Raw genomic sequence first — 22,291 nt, forward strand, 5'->3', positions numbered from 1 at the left:
TGAATATTGATTTAACACAAAATATTCAAGTAACATAATCACATTACGTTGAATTAATACTAAGATATATTAAAATTCAACACAAAATGTTTACAAGGATTGAATGAACCGATTTTAACACAAATACAAAATGTTTTTTACTGCGTGATGTGTTTTAAAGAAAATGCAAATGATAATTCAAATAGAAATTCGTGAAGGTAATTGACAAAATATCGATTATTCCTTATACAGCTAAAACAGTAGGACATTATCTATTCAGCTTAACTTATAAGGAAGCAAATTTCTAAACGATAAATTAACAAAACCTTACATTTGTAAAATTAGATATTTGAAAAGAATAGATTTTAATTCTAGATTAACGAGATACATTTCGTGCAGGGAACAATTGTAATATAGAAACGAAGTTAAACAAATGATGTTACATTAAAGTTCTCTCAACTGTAATCACATTGTCGATGAAGAAAGGTGAAATCGCGACTGCCTAAAATAAACTGATCGTTATGTACGTCTCTGCACGCGAAAAATATCGCAGTTATAATCGGCAGGTTTCACAAACGAATTAGATACACTTACAATTTAACAAATTAAACCCGGTTCTTCGTGATTTATGTGAGATCACCGCCACTTTCGCGCTCGCAGCATTCATGGGTACACCTCATAAACTAATTATGGCGTAGCGATCGAAATGTGCTGAGTCACTCAACAGCCGATTAATCTACAATACGGCCTCTAATCAATCTTGCAGCACGGCAACGTTAATTAACTCTCGCAAAAATGTACGGCAACGTGTTGCGTGCATTCGTGAATACAAAATGCATATGCAATCACGAGGTTATACATCTACGCGGTTTAGACCGTAAATATAGTATTAACAGAATTATTATCATATCTATGGTAAATATCTTTCGAGCGAAACCAAAAGCCAAATCAGGAATCTTGTCAGATATTACAGAAAAATAGAAAAAAGCACCGTTGAAGCATGCTGGATGTCGCGGTGCTCCTCCTTTTCTTCTTTCAGTATTCTTGCAGCGCGTACTTTACAAATTGTTTAAATATAAACACAACGAACAAACACGTTTGAAGACGTCTTGAAAATTTTCTGAATGGTAGCACTCAATCGCGACGTTAGTCACGGAGCACCCTGTATTTCCGTCGTGGTGCACCTATTTACATTTGCATCACGTTTCCCGCCGAGTTTGCATCTTCCTGCTGCAGCGCAGCTGCATTATGTACATACGTGTGCGTATATTAAGCTCCTATTTAGTTATGCATTTTCAGTAAAAAAACGTGTACTTGTTAAAACTGGTGCACTCAAGTCCTCGTTAAAATTTTGTATTAAATTTTTAACATATTCGAGTATTAATTTAACATAATGCAATTATGTTATTTAAGTATTGTGTTAAATCAATATTCAACATTTTTTAGTGTGTCAAAGAACACAATTTATGAATAAATGAACAAATAATATATAAATATTTTTTTTTAAATTAAATTCCAAGATAAATGAATAAAATGTGTTAATCTAACATATATTATAAAAGTTAATTTTAATAAAGAAATATAATTACTTAAAAATTTTATCAGTGTTTCATTTTTTGTGTCAATTTTTTACATAATATTTGTGTTACTTTCCTAACATATTCATCTTGTATAAATTCATCTTGTAAAATTAATACAAAAATTTAAATAGTTTGGGACATGTGAAATGTGTTAAATTTAACACAATTTTTCCAACTGTGTAGATATATATTTGAAATTTATAAATTTTAGATACATATGTCTGCGACACGCATATGAGAGTAAACTTTTATACGTCACATTTCGAATAATAATAACAATAATATGTAATATGATTTGAATAAAGGTTAAACATGTACAACAAAGTATCGCGGATGCAGTGCTTCGCGTGAGACAATAGTACGGTCAACATTGTAATCTCGCGTGCACTGTGACACGGCCTGCTTTGGATTACTAATTCGCTGTGGACGACAGTGATAAGTCTGTACAAACACCAAGTCACCGAGGAGGTAACGGCCGGTCGATCTCGTTTCAGATTATGTTTTTTCTAGATAAGAGAAGGGCGACGAGAGATAAGATTACCTCGTAGACAGTGGAGTAACTTCCGAAACTCATGTCTCGTTTGTCAAGAGTTCCTACGTGTCGATATGAAAAAGATCTCATCCATTTTCTAATTTAGAAACCCTCAAACACACGAGAAAAAACTAATTTCCCCACGTCATACAACTAAATTTAAACGGGAGTTTATAGTCAGAGATGTTACGATAATATTATTTGACGGAGAAAAGATCGTTCGGAGAATAATCTAGACGACTTCTCAGAAAATTTACCGTCCTCCCGAGAATAGAAAAAAAGGTCGATCGCGAACCGGTGTTGTACACCCACACGCACCCACGCGCGCACAAGAATGTACGACCTGCAGGTAGAAACCAAAGGTATAGAAATTAAACATCCGGAGCTCATTGCAGTCGGCCGACAAAACCACGAGATAAACACGCGCGCTACTTTAAGCTCATTTCAGAAGCAATTCGCAACAGAATTTTGGATGAAATTCTGTAAATTTTATGTCGCGCAGTGTAGAAATCGCAAATTTAAAATTACAACATTGTAACATGTTTTACTTTAACACAAATTAGCGAAGGTCACATTTGGTCAAAGAGGGTCTTGGTGCTCTAATAACATTTTTGTATGAATTTTATACCATTTCCAGTTCAAGCGAGCTAATAAATATTAAATTGCTTGTCAATTTAATTTGTGATATTACGTATTCCAGCTTTAATTTAGAACTGTGTCGAGACCGATAAATAATTGGCGTATACAGTTTCCTTGAATTGAAAATTATGAAAATTCACACAAAAATGTTATTTAACATCAAGATTCGTTTTCTTTAGGATTTTCTTCGCTTATTTGATATTTCTATATTGTGTATGTTTTTTTAATGTACAAAGAGCATACACTAAAGCTTATTTTCACAATATATGGTTATACAGAAAGAACACTTTTGCTGAAATATCTAAAAATTTAGATACAAATCTGAAAATAATTTTCTTGGACCATCAAAATAATTATATAAGACGCTCAAGCTAATTGCTAATGTCAAAATTTTTTGCTCATCATGCTTAAGTTTCCTACGTATTATTATTATTTAGGTGGTCCAACAAAATTATTTTTAGATCTACATCTAACTAAATTTTTAATACTTCAGCAGAATCATCATTTCCGTGTACTTAAAGATTATAGATACCAAGAAATTCATGAATGAAATTCATTCATAAATTTCTGTAATCTTTGGGTGACCATATATTGTGAAAATAGACATAAGACGCCTGTATAGTGAAGTGATCTAAAAAGATCTTTATGTAGGTCTGCATTCAAAAACTTCACTTAGCTGCACCTCAGTTTCAGTGAACAAGGATAAAATGATATATCCTGAACACACCCTAGAATTACACGACTCACCGTGTCAAGGCAGAAATCATGCCATTTATGAACGAAGAATCGATGGCCTTCTTTGTCAGCGTTTATTTCTTGTTTGGATATTAGAAGGAGGTGCACTTTATCGATTAGTAGAACGATAAAGTAAAGTGCAGATGGTGATACGAATAATTCGAAAATGGTGCCGACTGCAGTAGTTAATTTTTAGTGTCAAATGCAGCACTAATGGAAGCATAATAGAAAACCGTTTGACTCTCTTGATAATTACAATTATCTTATAAACTTATAACGTAGTTTGATTTTAAATTATAATACAGCCATACGTAATGTAGCATAAATTAAAATAAATATAACATGTAATAACATTAAATAACATAAATGATTATGGTACATTAACCTAGATAGAAATTAAGAGATCATTAATCTTTTTTGTTATATAGATTATCCTGCACTGGCAATTGCAGTACTGACTGCACCGATAACTGCATTATTTTAATGGTTTCCGCATACTCAAGACGCAGTACTTAACGATTATAATGTACTCGAAATGATTTAATGGCTTGGTGAATTACTAATTAGTTCTCAAGCAATACGCTGAATGCTAACGTGTCGTCGTGCGAAGTCGATTTGATTCGAAGGGAACGCAAGTACGACTCAAATAAAGTTAAAAAGTTTGAAGGAGCCAGCGAAAAAAGGGAGAGAGGTGCCAGAAAGAAAAACCCTTTATACCAACGGTGAAAATTGCACTCAATTTTTTTTCTTTCTTTCGTATATTTCTCTCTTCGATCCGTCGATTAAAACGTTTTTACGTTTACTGAGGGTGCAATCGTACGTTCAGCACATCGCGTCGATTTTCGCAAATAACAATCGTGAAACGATACCGCTACCAAATACGGAATCGTTCGCTTTTTACATTTCGGTCCGCCCACAAATATCATAAAGCCAGCCAACAGAGAGAATAAGAGAAGGAAAAAAAGTAGCTTCTGTCCATTTGTGTAACGTTATATTGCGTACAATATTTGGAAATTTCATCATTAATATGATAAATCTCTGTAAAGTTTTATCTTCTTTGATATTTCTCTTAATTCTGTTATAATTTATATAATACAAAATTAAGAGAAATATTGATTTAAAAATTGTTATTTAATCGTGTAGATTATATATTAAAAATGTATATACGTATTTTAATCCGTGAGAAGAACGTTCGCGCGATTTTCCATGATTATTTTTGCGCCAAGTTTTAAGTGAAATTCTTAAACTGCAGTAAGTCGCCAAAGTGAAATTACAAAGTTTGTCCTAGCTTGATGCATCGAAACTTAGTTTAGCCAAGGAACTCAGGTATATTTTAAACTCGACAAGCTATATCCGTTTCAATGACCGCAGTCTAGTTCCGAGCATTTATTCAGTAAATACGTTTAAAAGGACTGCTCTACTTATGCAAATTACATAAAACCCGCATATGACATCACACTTCGTTTCATCACGCGTCGCATTATCTGAAAATCCTGACAAACATAGAATCAAAATGCTCTGTAAAAGTAAAATTGCCTTGAAAGTAATCAAGATGTCCGATACTGAATGACGAAATTTAAAAGAATTCGTGCAGCAAAGGGAATCGCCGAAGGATATATTTTACATTACAATTTACGTAAGCGTGAAACGGTTTCACAGACATTTTATCGAAACGTCGCACGTGCGATCTCAAACGCAAGTTGTCGAGTGGGCAGTCGAGTGCCATTCCATGGCAGCCTACGCGATTTCGACAATCCACGCCCGACGCAAATCGAAAGTGCGAACCGAAGGTAAGGTGCATGTGTTTCTATGAGACCCAGTTTTCCATTTTCTGGTTAACTTGTAATTTAGATTTAACCTCATTTAACTAGATAATATAATGACCATTCTACAATAAGCCATTAGTCATAAATCAGAAGTTAGAAGCTGGAAATTGACGACTGTGATTGGTCAATTCCTAGCTTCTAACTTCTGATTTATAATTAATGGTTTATTGTAGAATGCGCGTGTAAAAGTTATGTTTTTCTAATTATTACCTTGATTGGTGTTCACCGTACTAATTCAAATCGACTATATCCAGACGCACATTGTCATGTACAGAAATTACAGACATTATCGCTAAATGTAATTTCTTCATTATATACTATTGTCTAAATGATCGTTTTGTTGAGAAGGATTCCAAAATATGTATGTGTAGGTCGAAACAAATGAATTTAATAAATTAAGACGAATTATACATGTGATTGATTAACATCGCTCAATAAAATTCATGAGTTGGCTTCAAAAGGTTCATATTTTTCTTTATGATTTATATCGTGCGAGCCTATTTACTATTAAATTATTTTTCTAATTATGATTAATTACAAAATTAATGATTTCGTAGTTGTGGTAACTTTAAAAGTTACTCACTACAAAATCATCAGTTTAGTGATTAATCATAGAGAGACACTAAAAAAATACAATTTTTATATTATCATCGGATTAAGCCTAACTACAAGTTAGTGTTTTAGTGTAACTAAAAGATGAAAAACCAAGCCTTAAAATTACCACTATGAAACCATCAGTTTAGTGATTATTAATCACTAATAGTGTGTAACGCGTGTTTCACTCGCGGATTAACTTTGGAAACTTGGAAAGATTTCATGTAATTGCGAACGATCGATTGGATGCGTAGCTGTAAAATCTCCGACAGGCGCGTTTCGCATACACGGTCGACCTATTAATTACTTGTGCAACGAGTCGACAGCACTTCCAGCGCAGTGAGAAGCCGACGAAGCGTATCGCAAATTGCGATCCGCGGAAGCCGCGTTAGTATAACGCCCTCGTTCTTCCGTGATTGGAGAAGTGTACAAGGCGATACACAGTGTTTAATAAAAAAGCGCCGCTACCTTCGATGCCGCTAATCTGCGTTGTTTTCCTAATCCTTCCGTCAACACATAACTTTTCACCTTTTCACTACCGTATTTCATAAGATTCCCGCTAAAAATGTAAAAGTGAAAACGAGATAAAGTCTGTGGAAAACTATTCTATTGTTTGAAGAGTGAGATTTTTAGGCGTCATAACGAAATTCGCACGAAAATGTAAAAATGTTTACTTTTAAACTTTTATGTTATCAATAATATTATAGTATAATTATACAATATAATAATAATATAATATTCAAGTTATTTTTTAGTTTAAAATTCAGTATAAATAACTTAAGTATTATATTATTAAATATTATATATAATATGAAGTTATAATATTATTATTGTAATATTTAAATAATTTCTAAGTTTAAAATTCGATATGAATAACTTAAATATTACAATATTATATTATTATAACTTAACTATTATATTATTATTGTATCATATAATTATATTATATTATTAATAATAACTGAATTTTGAAATTAAATTTAGTAGACATACGCAAGCATGCCCATGCATTGTTAAAAGGGCCAATAAAGATTCAATCCCTTCAACTTATACGCAAAGAGGATCAAAGTCGCGAAATGATATCGCACGTTTGCGAAATCGAAAGTACATCGCGGATTCCGAGCGACGCGCGTTTTTCCTCTCCGTTGCTGTTCACCACCCATGACGATCACTCGATTAGCGTTCGGGAGTGAAATCTTGTCCTTGGCACTATTGTCCTTCGTCACGTGCGTAAAATAACCGCGGATTATTACCACCCCGCGCATTTATTTCACGAGAGTTTATGATAAATCTTGGCGCACGTGCTCCCATATACAAAACCGCAGATATTAAAGCAATGTGTGTTCGAGGAGCAGAACAAATAGCCCAATAAATTCGAACCACTAGCTTTTAGAAAACATTATACGACAATGTTGCAGAACTTTCCCATGGCGAAGCTTCATATTTCTACCCGTTTCCATAAAGATGCTTCTAAATTTAAAAAGAATTATAGATATAGTTTTTTTAATTTAAATTACAAGGAAATTCTTGGGAAAAAATTGTACGGTTTACGATAATGTTACGAAACTTTTGGGCAAAGCTTCATATTCAGTCACTTTTACAAAGATAATTTCTTGCTTTAAAAAAATTATAGATATAATTTTTTAGATCAAACTACAAACTTAAAAAAAAAATGGTACGGTAATATTGCGAAACTTTTGGACGAAACTTCATATTTTTTAGCCGCTTCCACAAAGATCATTTCTCGCCTTCAAAAATTATGTAATTTTTTACAGTATATATTCATATCGCTGATTTGCTTCAGCAACCACATAACTCAAAAATTATCATTAGTTGCTTGCAGAAGAAGAACAGAAACTTAAAGAAAAAAAGAAACAACATATTTTTATCCTTTCACAATCAGTTATTATATCAAAATTACATTTAAAAATTAATATTACAAGATTTTTATGATTCAAAAAACATTGAAATTTTTTCTGGAAAACATTTTTTTAGTTGTGTCGTTGTTGTAACAAATAAACGAATCGATATCGTTTAGTTAGAAAGAGTACACTTCATGCGAATGATATACATCGAGAGAAATCAAATGATATTCTTGAATATCAATTGCTGGAGACAACGTATCGCAATTCATGCATGGAGACCGACTTACGTAAATCGTGGTGACGGTCGCGCTTCTAACCATATCCCTGACGTCGTCCATCTCACGTATGGACGTCGTGGATGCCGGCGTGGGCGCCAGCATCACTTCGCTCGCCATCCTCGCCTTTTCTCGACAACTGCCTCTCCTCGTAAAACTCTTCTCGCGTCGTTCAGTACACACCTTCGATCGAATCCGAATTGCAAGAGATTCAAATTGAAAAACTGCAATGCATTGCACCTCCTCAGATTTTTTCCGATGAAAATTTTTCTCATCTATTTTTTATCGGGGAATACTAAAGATTTGATCCGATAGTAAAGAAACGCCACGTTCACTGTTGAATTCATAATGTCAAATTATTCCCAATTTGAGTTATTTTCAATTATTTCTATAGATCGCCATTGTTACCACTCAATATGTTATTAATTTAACTAAAATGCGATGAAGTTAAGCAATTTAATTAAAAAAATGTATTAAATTGGCTCAAATTTATTATTTACTTAATATCGATGTTGTTTACTTTAAAACTAACCACAGAAAGGTTGATTTACGTTTTGACACACATGAAAGTTAAAAGTAACGAAATGTTATTTAATTCCAAAGAACTTGGGACCATTGTTCCTTTGATATTCAACAGGGTATAAATGATATACACACTAATCATACACACTTCGATTCATCACGTTCGCATTATCTTGAGATTATCTCCCGACTGAATTGTCCTGATTTCGTAATGCAGTCCCATGAGTTGTTAATCTTCTTGATGTCTCCTCTCACGAAACTTCGGTATGGCAGCGTTCGCTTCCGGGAAAGTGTCCAAGAGAAGACCCCAGCGAATAAATTTAATGTCGACCAACTTCTCGAACCGGCATTATTAATAACGTGATAATTCACTCGTTTCGTCGAAAACTCCGTTTCTCTTGATATTTCTCTCTTTCCAGTTGATAACTAACAAGACGCGAAGCAATGTTTAGCAACGACTGCACGATGTCTGCAGCTGCATCGCTCCCTTCTTTCCGATAACGCGATTCTCCCGATGGCGTGGGTCCAACATCTGTCTTCGATCGTGTCGACGATGGAATTCCCAACACCACCGAGGGAAGAAGCGGTCGAGTCGTTTTGTTTTCATACAATCCAGTCGGATCCTTGGGATCGTCGCAGAGAAATTATAGCGCCAATTGCAGCGGACGTTCTATGACTTGCACTATACCGGCTATAGATCCCAAGAATGGAGATAACGAGATGAGAATCGCGATCAATACGCACTTCCGAGATGACGAATCACTCCGCAAATGCGTGACGTACACGATTGTTCGCATGAGAAGGAAATCCTTGAGATATGCAATTGCATCGTCTGATCCGCCGAGTGTATTAAACAGTTTGCATCCGCAAAATTCACTCTCGATTGTCGTATATTTACACTTTCTTTTCATTAAAATCTGTCTTTTCCCAGACCTTGAGTTTCCTAAAACGTTTCCTCTCCATTAAAATCTGTCTTTTCTCAAACTTCGAGTTTCCTAATACACTTCATTATAAAATTTGTCTTTCTCCAATTTTCGAATTTCCCAATACACTTTCTCTCCATTAAAATTTGTCTTTTTTCAGACCACGAGACTCCTAAAATTCACTTTTTATTACAACAAAAGGGCGACTTTTCCCCCCGAGTAACTCGATTTTCTCCGTCAATTGATATCACCATCGATCATTCCGCCACGCGTTTCACCGGGGAACGATTCCGACTGCGGCACGTCGAATTTAATCACATAATCGACTCGGATATCCATCCACCAAGGAACAGCGCGTCGCCGGTTCCGAGCGCGAGATCGCACTACGAGCGAGTCAGCGTGCGGCTTTAGATTCCGCCGAGTGCACTGGAGACGGCACTCTACTGTCGCACGAGTGAGTCAGCTGCTGCGTTTCGTGCTCACGAACACCCACGCGAACGCACACGCGTGCACGCGGCAGCGAATCAAAATAATGCTGGATCCCTTAAGCCCAACGTGATTGACCCTTACCCTGCGGAAACCGGGTCTCCCTTCTTGACTCATGGACTCTTTCTCTCCCTTAAAATAATCACGCACCATTCTCTTAAGTGAATATACAGAAAGAATGTTTTACTGAAATATCTAGAAATTTACGTACATATGGAAATACTTGAAAAAATATCTCAGGTAATATGAGAAATTAATTTTGTTGAACAAAAATGTAGGAAAGTTAAGGATAATTATATACGAAAGTCATCACAGTTGGAAAATTTATGTTAAATTTAACACATTTTACATGTCCTGAATGATCCAATTTTTGTGTTAATTTAATACAAATACGTGTTAAATTATTTTAATGATTCAATAAAATTATTATTTTCAGATCTGTACCTAGCTAAATTTTTAGATACACTTCAGCGAAACTATTCTTTTCGTGTACACTTTAGAGAAACGACAGAACCACACCCTTCTAATTTTAGAGATATAATCCCACCAATTTTACTGCGTTTAAATGCTAAGTCGAACGTGTTCCCAAGAAAGAATTATCTGTGATAATCTTAGGTTAGAGATTTTCTAGCTAAGCTTGGCAGAGAATTTTTATATTGTCGGATATTTTTAATTAAAAGTAACAACGAGCGCATCATATCGCGACGAATAATTATTTTTGTCCTGGAAATTGTGCTCTCAAAAAGATGATAAATACAATAATTAAGAATATTTACAACTTCAGCGAAAGACACGCTGCGAAGAATGCAGCGAGACTAAATACATCGCGTAATAGGCACGTTCAAAATGCATAGTTGCATCTTGAAACACTGCGCAGAACAATTTAATTAAACGAATAATTCCCGAGATGACGCACACTGATAAAAATAGCTCGGCGAAGCCACAAAGTCTTCTCCCTATATAAACAATTTCTATTTTATCTCATTCTATTTTACGTACACTGTTTAAATTCAAATAATATATAATTTTAATTATTTTTAATCATTTTTATAAATCGCCACTGCTTCTACTCAATATGTTATTAATATAACTAAAACAATGAACTTAAACAATTTAACCTAAGAAAATGTATTAAGTTTTATTCAAATTCAGTTTATTATTTACTAAGTGCATAATGCACTAAGTACGACAATATCGACGTTGTTTACTTTAAAAATAACTATAGAAAATGAATTGATTTATATTTAGACACGCATGATTAAAAATAACAAAATGTTATTTAAGAGGTTCGAGAGTTGCCATTGCTGCTTTCATATTTATACTGAAAACAAAATGATGTTGTATCAACAGCATTATTTTAATGGAAAATAATTTTATTAATTCACAATAACACCATTAATGAAACAAATACGTCATATGCTCTTGTTTTAATAAAATTTTATTTGTTTCATTAATACTGTTGTAAAATTAGATTCGAGGGGGTAACCCACTAGCTGAAATATTATCCCACAGATTACATGATTTCATTTGATTTCATACGATTTCATCTGATGACAAATAATTTTCTTCACTGAAGCATATAAAGAGTCATTTGGTAAAGTAATTGATTTTATCTATTATAATATCACACAATTATTTCTCATAGTTGCATATGTAATTATCAGATTATACATCGAGATTTAAATTTTATAATGATTTCGGGGATTCTGTCCCACGATTACATTAAGTGATTACCCCCTCGATTATATTATTAAAGATTATTAAAAAAAAAGATGTATTAACAGCATTATTTTCAATTAAAATAATGCTGCTGATACACATCATTTTTTTTCAGCGTAATGGTGTATACTTTGCTAAACATTCCAAACTTTCCGGAAACTTTCTCAAAAATGCTGTTACCTAGTAGCTGAGAGAATGAGAGAATTGATTGTGGAAAGCGACTGAGCGAGCGTATTTCCTTTCATAGAAAGCATCCGACAATGTGCATGAAATAATGCAGGCCGCCGCACAACGCGGATTCATTTTCTCACGGTGTATTGGATTACTTGTTCTCTGGCGAAGGACGTTGTGCGTAAGTGTTGAAAAGACAGAGACGTAACGCAGCGACAACCTATCTCATGCTCCCGGTGACGCCTCCGTCTTTTGCAAGTCTGTTTTTACGAGCCGGTTTTATTCATCGGGGCACTTCGCGAGGCACGATATTACCTGGGACTCACATAAGAGTATTTAAAATAATAAAGAAGAGAAAATATTCGGCGAGTAATAAATTCAACATTCAAATGTCTTTAATAATACTTAAATACGATACTAACACGGTGCTGTTTGAGATCGCACGAGGCCAGAACTCCCGCTTTCAATTCACCACCCACATCAGCATTTCCCTATTTGCACGCGGTTTCGAAAACGGCTTCGATTATCTCGAGATGCGAACGCGTCACTTTCACCGATTAATGCTTTTTAAAGCCGCCTGTTCGAGCATGAGATAACGTGTTATTATTATGAAAAATACATGGTGCACCAGCAGTAAAACACAACTTTTCCTTGCGATAAAGACAATTGTTGAATACTGAATTGAAAATAGAAATGCTAATGGCTTCACAATTAGCAAATATTTCTAAAGCAAAATGAGCTGATACCTGTAACCTTCCATCTGTAACTTGGGTCTTTTAATTCAAACGTTAAAATAATTTAATGGAAATTGAAATTTGAGCAAAAATTAAAGATAATGAAAATTTTTGTAAAAATGTATAACTTATATAGCAATAAGGAAACCGAACTCTGTGTCTTTCTTTATTTTAAAGAAAGAGAGTGAAAGGAGGATATTAAAAAAGGGCCGATTTTTATCCAAAAAGGTTTAAGCAAAAGAAATAATACTTTTTATATAGATTTTTGACATCCTGGATACAATAAAATTATTAAAAAGTTCGTAACGTTTGGAGATTACTTCGAAAATTAAGCATGAACATGGTCTATTTATCCAAGTTTCAACGTTCTTGCTCAATTTTCGAGGTGTTTTCCAAACGCTACGAACTATTTAATAACTTTATCATATCCCAGGTCTCAGACTCTACAAAAAAACGCTATATCTTTTTTTACTTATACCTCTTCGGGCAAAAACAAGTCCTTTTTAACATCCTCCTTACGCTTGTGCTAAAAAAGACAGAGGGAGTAAAAACAAAGTGTTAATAACAGTAATGTGTGCACCTAGCTAAACATCCAAGTTAGCTTATGTGCGGAATGCATGGTATAAGTGAGCTCTACCACGCACATGCTTTGTTCGCGATATTAATCGTTTCCGAGTATGTGTCATGGTCGTCGTAATTACTCTAAAAGGAGCCATCAAGGCACGTAGCGAGGCCTCGTCTTTCTCTCGCCCGCAAGGCGAATGCAGGTGTCTCAAATTAAGTTGTCGTGATTGAACATGATGTGGATCGGTCGACTGATCGATATTTCAAGATCAGTAGCGCATCGGGTGCATCGACATCAATAGCCGCTTTAATCCAGCGTTACTAAGATGAAAATATGTAGCACGATTGAGAGCTGGCTAAGAGACTAAGAGCCGAGTGATAATAATGAAATTTTTTAAATAATTCAAATTAAGTTTAATCCTTGGACACAAATTTGATACAATAAATTTAATGATTCAAAAAATAACTTTTAAACTTTAAACAGAAATAGAGTAGATCACATTTTCTATAGATTGTTTTTTATCATATTAAACAGGTATTATTTTTAATGATTTCTTCTGTTTAGAGAGACAAAAAATTTATAATTTCACTATTATATCCATTTACACGATGAAGAAAAAGTTTCTTCTTTTTGAAAGACAATATTCTACAATTTCATTATTACATCCATTTACAAAATGAATAGAAAAAGAAAAGGAGACGAGAGAAATTAATACGCTTAATATTATCGTTAAAAACATTTAATCGATCGACTTTCTTCAAATAATTCAATTCTGACTAGTTTATAAAACCGATTGGAGATAATTTTTACAACAATAATTGGACGTAATCGTGATATGCAAAAACTGAAGCTAATCCAGGTTTTCGTGAACGTTTCTGAGATTCAAAAGACGTAGAAATCGGAACGTGTAATGGGCAAGAAACCACGGCTAATTGCACGGCTCCGCGCACATGCGCGTGTTGCAGCGTGCCTTAATGCACGTTTGATAATTGCACCGCCTATTACGGTGAGGAATGCTCGTCCGCTCCTGCGTTAGAAAAGGAGGAGAGTCTCAGCGACACGCCTTAAATTAGGCGCTTAGTTTCCAGTACATTAATCGACGGAAACAATCGAGACGTACGATAAGATCGCTCTTTTCCTATACCATGGTACGTAGCAACGTTAGCAAAAACGTATCACCGCCGATGCGTTTACTTTCAGAACGATCGTGCAAGATCATGAGGTCTTCCTCAGATGGTAACGTCGACGGGTTCAAAAATAAGTAAAGAATTCCGGTATGAATAAAGATTGCTTGCACGCAACAGGAACGACCTTGCTTTCCAGAAACGAGAAAAGGAAACCAGTTTATGCGGCATAGTGCGTTAATGCAGTAAATTTCTCTTTGCATGTTGGTCCTTTGAAGCAGCTAGATTGCTATCCAACATTTCATATAATATTTATGGAAACTACACTTTAAAGAATATGAATTTTTGTGGATGTTTAACGCTATGCGGTATTTATACAATTTTTATACCGTGTTGTTTAAATCCACACCATGTTGCACTGAAAAAGTGTACTAAATTTTATTAAATCATTCATTTGAATAATATCAATTAAACATAGAGATATTATTTGATACAAGAACCATTAATTTAACTATCATCTTTATTGAGTAAATATTTATTAATTATAATTAAATTTTTAATTGATACTATTTAAATAAATATTAAAATTTTGTACATTTTTCCTAGTATGGATGTTAAATCCATACGCATATTTTTCTAGGTTACATTCCAAAACATCTCCGAGAAAAATATATAATACATACGAGGGCAAATCAATAAGTACCCGTGTTAGTAATGAAGACGCAAGATTTTCACAAAACTTTTTTTTATTTTTCAACGTAATCCCCTTTTAGGAGGGTACACTTTTCCCAACGTTTCTGCCATTCTTTTAACCCCTCTGAAAAATACGATTTGTCGAACTCTGCAAAATAGGCCTCTGTTTCGGCAATGACCTCCTCATTCGACGTGAATCTTTTTCCACCGAGCCATTTTTTCAAGTTTGGAAACAAGAAGAAGTCGCAGGGGGCCAAATCCGGAGAGAACGGTGGATGCGGCAGCAATTCGTATCGCAATTCGACCAATTTGGCTGTGGCGACTGCGGAGGAGTGAGCCGGTGCATTGTCCTGATGGAATAACACTTTTTTTCACCAAATGGGGGCGTTTTTTCTTCAATTCAACATCGAATCGGCCCAATAAGTCAGCATAGTACTGCCCCGTGATAGTTTTGCTTTTCCCCATGTAGTCGATGAAGATTACGCCTTGCGCATTCCAAAAAACAGTGGCCATCACTTTTCCGGCCGATGGCCACTGTTTTTTGGGATGCGCCTTGGCCTTCTTCGGAGCACGTTCGCCGGGTGAAATCCACTGTTTTGACTGTACCTTGGTCTCCGGTGTGTAGTAATGAATCCATGTTTCATCAGCGGTTACTACTCGACGCAAAAACTCCTTCGGATTGCGCTTGAACAGCTCCAAACGTTGCTTTGAAATTGACAGCCGCATTCGCTTGTTGTCCACCGTGAACAATCGCGGCACCCATCGGGCCGACAGCTTTTTCATTCCCAAATTATCATGCAAAATATTGAATGCCATTCCACGACACGCCTATGGCCTCTGCTACTTCACGCACTTTCGTTCGGCGATCAGTGAGAATCATGTCGTGGACTTTTTCAACGATTTCCTCAGTAACCACGTCCGGACGGCCTGGGCGCTCCTCATCAAAAACAGACAAACGACCACGTTTGAATTCGTTGAACCAATATCTGATGGTTGTCATAGATGGTGAAGGGTTCTCATAGATGGCATCCAACTTCGTTTTTATTTCTTCGCACGTTTTTCCATCCAAAAATAAAAAGCGAATCACGGATCGATATTGTTCTTTTTCCATTGTATCAGAAAACATCAAACACTCTCACTACGAATTGCTTTCAAATCAAGACTATTGCATGAATTACTCTGAAATTTTGTATGGCGTTATTTGAAAGATGGTAGTACACAATGGTAATGCCAACTTGCATCAGCAACGTCACCTGTCTTCAAACACAGGTACTTATTGATTTGCCCTCGTATATATTATATTATATCGAGTAAAACTTTCCTCGAGGAATTTTTGGAGTGTAGTTCTAAGATATATATTTCATATATAACATTTATAGAAATCGACTTGATAGATTTATATAAATAACAACGACATATATATAAATCTGTAGCTTACAAGGGAAGTTTCACAACTGTCCGGAACCGATTTAATTCTCCATGAAATATATTGTTAAACACGAAAATCTAAGAGACACGTATTTTTTTATACGTGTCTCTTAGATTTTAGTGTTTAACAACATATTTCATAGAGATAGTTGTGAAACTTCCCTTGTTAGTATTGCCTTAGTAGCTTTTTTATAACACTATTGACAACACATTTTTACTTGAGAAGCCAGAACAAATGATACTCGTTGAACGTGTGTCAAACGAGATCGTCGATAACGAGCCCGCTCGCATGACCAGATATCGATTGTTCAACATTACGGATTGCGCAGACCGTCTGCCATCAGGGTTAACTGTACGGGGCAAAAAAACATTAAATCGTGCGACAGTGAAGTATTACCTACGTGATTTGCACAACGTGCAAAAAAGTGCGAATTTGATGGTATCCCGCACGATCTTAATGATCAAAGAATTTTAAATGCAAGATAAAACCAATGTATAGAACATAATTTCTCTGCATAATAGAATTGCGATTTCATAAAAATAAAAGAATAAAAAAATCTCTTATATAAAGATATAAATATGTTTCATTAAAAAAGATGTAGAGACTTGGAAATAAAGTTCCATTAAAGGAAATAAAAGTCTTATACCTGTTTCCACCAATGTAAATCAACTTTAACTTTAATGGGCCTTTTACAATAAGCCATTAGTCCAAAATCAAAAGTCAGAAGCTAAAAATTGACGACTGTGATTGGTCAATTTCCAGCTTCTAACTTCTGATTTATGACTAATGGCTTATTGTAGAATGCTTGTTACAGTACAGGAAAGCTAACAATAGTAGCACTAAAATAGTGTCATATTTTGAAGGGAAAAACGATGAATTATAACAAATCTTACTCAGTAAAGCTGTAAAATATTAAAAACCGACTTCTGCACTGGAAAGAGTCTGTGTTAATTGGAATTCTAGTTGAAAGTGGACAAAATGTTCTGGTTAAATCTACTATTATAATTAAGAATTCTGATTGATGTGACTAGAATCTTCTTCGTTCATTTCCAACAAGAAATTTTTCTCGCATCCTTTAAGGTTCAACTCTCGGTTCAAAAAACTTACTCTTCATCTTCCTAATTATAAAAATTAGAAAAAGATAAAGAGTAAGTTGAACCGAAATTAAAGTAAATCCACATTGACGGAAACGGGCATTACAAATAAATTTGATTACACCGTAGACATAGAAATAAAACTCTTTCTTACGGGTCAATAAACGAAGCCGTACTGGACGATCGATGCGATTCCCTGAAAACCGGAGTTACTCGCATAAAAATGTCGGTGAATTTATGTGTCCAGAGTGGCTCTCGAGACGCATGATCTCGCTCGGGGTAATTAAGGGGATAATTAGAGTCGTGCGATTCGTCGAGACAGTTCGCCGAAGACGTCGCCGTCCGAAGGAAGGCGAGTCCGTGTGCACAGGTGAAACGCCAGCAAGTTTTATCGCGCAATAAATAACATTGCACGCAGGAAACGAACGCCATATTCGTCAACAACGTCACAGCTCGGGAATAGTTTTACTGCCGAGCACGGTCCCCTCTAAGCTCATGCGTCTCTCGCAAATACACGTGACGAACGCCTTCGGACACGCGGTCACGGAGAACGCGAATGTCCCACATCCTGCGATGAAAATAATCTTTGTCACGGGCCCTATATAAATTCCTCGGAAAATCTATTTGTTGCATCTTAACCCTCCGGAGCTGACGCCAAAATCTGTACACAGTTACTGCCGCCGGTTCTGTAAGATCCATTTAATTTATATTAATTAAAAGCATTAATTAATTTCGAAAAGAATCGAAACAATAACTGTGTATAAAAAAGAATGAATATTAAGTATATTATTTTAATAAGAATAATCCAAATTTGTAGATGTAACATAAAAAAATTGAATTGTTTGACATTTTTTACAAAGATATTATAATTGAGTGGGTTCAATAGACTGACTCACCATCAGTTCCAAAGGGTTAAAAACGTCCTTCTTTCCACATACCCAACGTATGCTGGTTTATCATTTTATTATGGTATTACAGTATTATAGTATTCCTAAAATCTCGGTGCTTCATACGCCTTTTATCCAGATTCAATTGTACTACAGTGATCCTTCCCAAAAGATTCTCAAACCACACAGAGCACAATCATGTCTAAGTCTCCCAATATAAATTAATTTTAATCTCAATTAATTTATCTTTATCTTTTTCTGTCTCTAATTTTAAGAATTAGAAAAAGATAAAGAATAAATTAAACCGAGATTAAAATTATTCTGCGTTGGCAAAAAAAAAGCTTAATGCCCATTTCTACCAATATAGATTAATTTCAATCGTAGTATCTTACTTTTAATCATTTTTCTAGTTTTAAGAAGTAGAAAAAATGCATTATAAACTGAAATTAAAGTTAATCTACGTCGATAGAAATGAATATAAATCTTTCCAAGTCTCTATCTTCGTTAATTCGCTATATTTCTCGAATCTGTTTCCATTTCGGCAATCGCCGGAGGGTAAGACAGGCAGAACACCTACCTGACGGGACTCGTAGGCGTCGGAGAAGTGATCGGAATCGCCTCCGCTGGACTGCTGGTCGACTGATGCTGCCGCCGCGGCACCGGTTGCGGCAGCAGAAGCGGCGGAAAAAAAATCGTCTGCACTCGCGCCGCGATCCATCGCCGCGTCGTAGAACACATGGACAGCGCTCGTACCGTCGGCGAGCGCGTCGTCGTCGGCGACACCGTTGCACGCACGCTGCGGTTGTTGTTGCTGCTCGTCCTTTTCCTCCGTCGGCAGTGGCGGGGCGGTTTCTTCCTGCACCACCGCGGTTTTACTGCCCTTAGCGAAGAACCGCGAGATCGTGTTCCACATTCAACGAGATGATGATGTTGACAATCGCGTCGGCATCCGTGGCTTCAATCAACGAACCTCGATCGACGCGGCATCCCGTACTCGTCATAGCCGAGACGACCTCGCGAGGAATCCCAAACCCGTCGCTGATCCTCTTTCTTTGTTCAACAGTTTTTCTTTCTTCTTTCCAAGATGTCTTCACGATGGAAGTTCCCGCGATTTTTCCTTCGATCACTCGCGTATTTCACTAATCTTCTTGATCCTTAATCCACGTTAAGCGTCCACGTCTCGCTTTCCTCGGTTTATTCTCGCTTTGACACACACATCCACGTGACACACTATGCACAGCTGCGTGGCGGCAAACGTAAACTCTTCCGTCGATGAGACACGTGGGAGGTCAACAAATTCTGTAACGACAAACGGACCATAAGAGTGTGAGAGAGAGAGAGAGAGAGAGAGAGAGAGAAATGAACACGAGGAGCTCGTGTTTCGCGAAGAATTTCGTTTTCCCACGTGTGTACGCCTAGTGTCTCCTAGTCACAATGTCGCCCACGCGAAACAAAAAAGAATACTACTGGCATTACGATTTCCGGCCCTTAGCTCTAAACATCGGTCCATAGAACTTGCTAGCAGCAATAAGCTGTCCCTTCTCTTCTCCTATCTTTTTGGTTCTATTTTGTGCCACTATAAAAGCCTTATAAAGCTTTAAGCCTTAAACACAATGAAAAGCACAGGTAACAGAAACAGAGAATAAAAGACTTCGACTTATCCGAAATCGTACATTCTAAAGGTAAACCGTAAATTACCTAACCGTAAATTTTAAGCTTGTCTTTTCTAGCTGAGCTTCTTGCACAGTTCGTATTTTCTTTTTTTTTCTTCAACGTCGAAAGAAAAGGAGGAAAGAGAGGAAAGATGAACCGTGCAAAAAGTTTAGCTAAAAAGAATAGACTTTAATAACACGATTTCTGATAAGTTCAAATCTCGTATTCCTTGTTCCTATTGCTTTTCATTGTGTTTAAGGCTTTAGACTTCCTTAATTGTCATACATATATACAGAATAATAAACTCTCCGGAACTGACGGTGGATCTATTGGACCACTTAATTATAAATTTTTTATCGAACAATATAATTTTCTTTATTTTACATCTGCTTTGAGTTATTCAGGGCAGACACAATTCTTCATCCCAAAATTCCATAACTTTTCCCTTATTTCCAGACAAAATTTCATCATTTTCTCTAACTTTCAGTAATATTTTAAATTGTTTTGCGTTTTCATCTTGATTCGGAAATCGTTAAATATTATTGAGAGATTAATTTAACATAGTAATGTAAATCACTCTATTAATTACTATTAACGTTGCTCGTTTTAATTATTAAGTTGGTAATATTCGAAAACTGCACAAGTGTGATGTACTTTAACTTCTTTAAAGCTAAAATTATTTTATTCGAGTCATCATTTTGATTCCTTGAAATTAATTAGTCCTTTTTAATTAACATAAATTAAATGAGTCTTACAGACCCAGCGTCAGTAACTGTGATTTTGACGTCAGCTGCGGAGGGTTAAAGAATGGCATGTTGAGACTGTGAATGATGCATAAGGTACATAAATAAAAATTCTGTGTACATCACTGGCACACATATCATCGTGAATATTGTAATGCATGTGACAGTGAAGGTGTTCAAGAACCTCTGGCTGTAAATTAGAAACAAAGATGAATTTAGCCGTGTTTTTATTGACGATGAAACAACGACACGATTTCTAAAAGATTCTCGAGTCTTGATTCGAAGCTAAACCTGATTTTAACTAGTTATACGACGCTAGTTATACGACGTTAGTTAACTAGCTATACGAGTTAGTTATACGACGAGTAAGTGGAACTGATATTCTTTTTTGTTTTTTTTTTTAATTTAATGGCAATGACATAACATAAATATCACAAATTTTAATGATTACTCGTTATTAAATTTGCGTCTAGTATAATAATTTTTGCTAAGCAAATGTCTGAATACGTCCAACTAATATCATGGACAAATTACAAATGTTTTAAATAAATATTTTCTATGTAATTGAAGAATTCAATTATTGTAAAATCAAGACTAAATAGTTATCAAATAAAATTACATGAAAGTACGATTACAGTTATAAAATGATTACAGTTATAAAATTGGCATTAAAGGAATATTTCCCGAAAGCTATTGATTGATCATGATAATTAATGCTAATTCTGTTAATTAATCTATATTTCCTCTATTTTTCTCTAATTTAATTATTCAAATTGTATGACTCCTACAAATTAATTTTCTTTCTTCTCCTCGATATTTAATCACTCAATTTGTACAGATCACATAAATATTAATGGTTCAAATGGATAATAAATATACAATAACGAGTCAAGATAAAGAAATTAAAGGCAGTATTCATTCTTAGTCTTCATATATCATCTTAAATACAGTCTTAAAATGTCAGCCAATCACAGGCTGGTATTTATAGTCGGTTCTATATTTAAACTTATCTTAAGTATAGTCTTAAGATGTCACGAACCAATCAAAGGGCCGTATTAGCACATTAAAACATTACTTAAGATCTTAAATCTTAAGACGGACTATACTAAAAAAAATTTACTAAATACATATTTCTCTGAATAGTACTAACAATAAGTAAACATTCACTTACAGTAAATAAATATTCACTCAATAAAAAAAATGATAATTAAATCAACTTAATGGTTCTTGTACCAAATAAACATATATTTACGTTTGATTAATATTTATTAGAACTACTCAGGCAAATATTAATTAAAATTTAATATTCTTTTTCAGTGTATGAATATTTGATCTAAGTTTACAATTTCAAAAAGATAAATACAGAAATTTAAAATAACATGGCGTTGAAAATTTGACAAATCTCATTATCGAAAAACTGTCAACAGTTAAAACCCAATTCTCGCAAACCCCGCGGGAAATAATATAAGTACTTCTACAGCTTTTATCAAGATTGTAAAAGTATTTATGTATATTTTATCGCT

General features: G+C 35.0%; 1 protein-coding gene across 8 annotated transcripts in view; it reads right to left on the reverse strand.

Annotated features, from left to right (window-relative positions):
* Patronin (calmodulin-regulated spectrin-associated protein patronin) overlaps nt 1–22,291 on the reverse strand; it is a 73,619-nt gene that overhangs the window by 49,819 nt on the left and 1,509 nt on the right. For 7 of the 8 annotated variants that reach the window (XM_018458296.1, XM_018458300.1, XM_018458302.1 and 4 more), the window contains exon 2: nt 18,950–19,671. In XM_018458296.1, coding sequence (XP_018313798.1) covers nt 18,950–19,285 — 336 coding nt within the window. In that variant the 5' untranslated portion in view covers nt 19,286–19,671. Of the gene's footprint in view, nt 1–8,037; nt 8,362–18,949; nt 19,672–22,291 lie in introns of those variants that run through there. The other variant, XM_018458303.1, reaches the window with a different exon arrangement.

Source organism: Mycetomoellerius zeteki, unplaced genomic scaffold, assembly GCF_001594055.1.
Source record: "Mycetomoellerius zeteki isolate Tzet28-1 unplaced genomic scaffold, Tzet1.0 scaffold72, whole genome shotgun sequence".
Lineage (NCBI taxonomy): Eukaryota > Metazoa > Arthropoda > Insecta > Hymenoptera > Formicidae > Mycetomoellerius > Mycetomoellerius zeteki.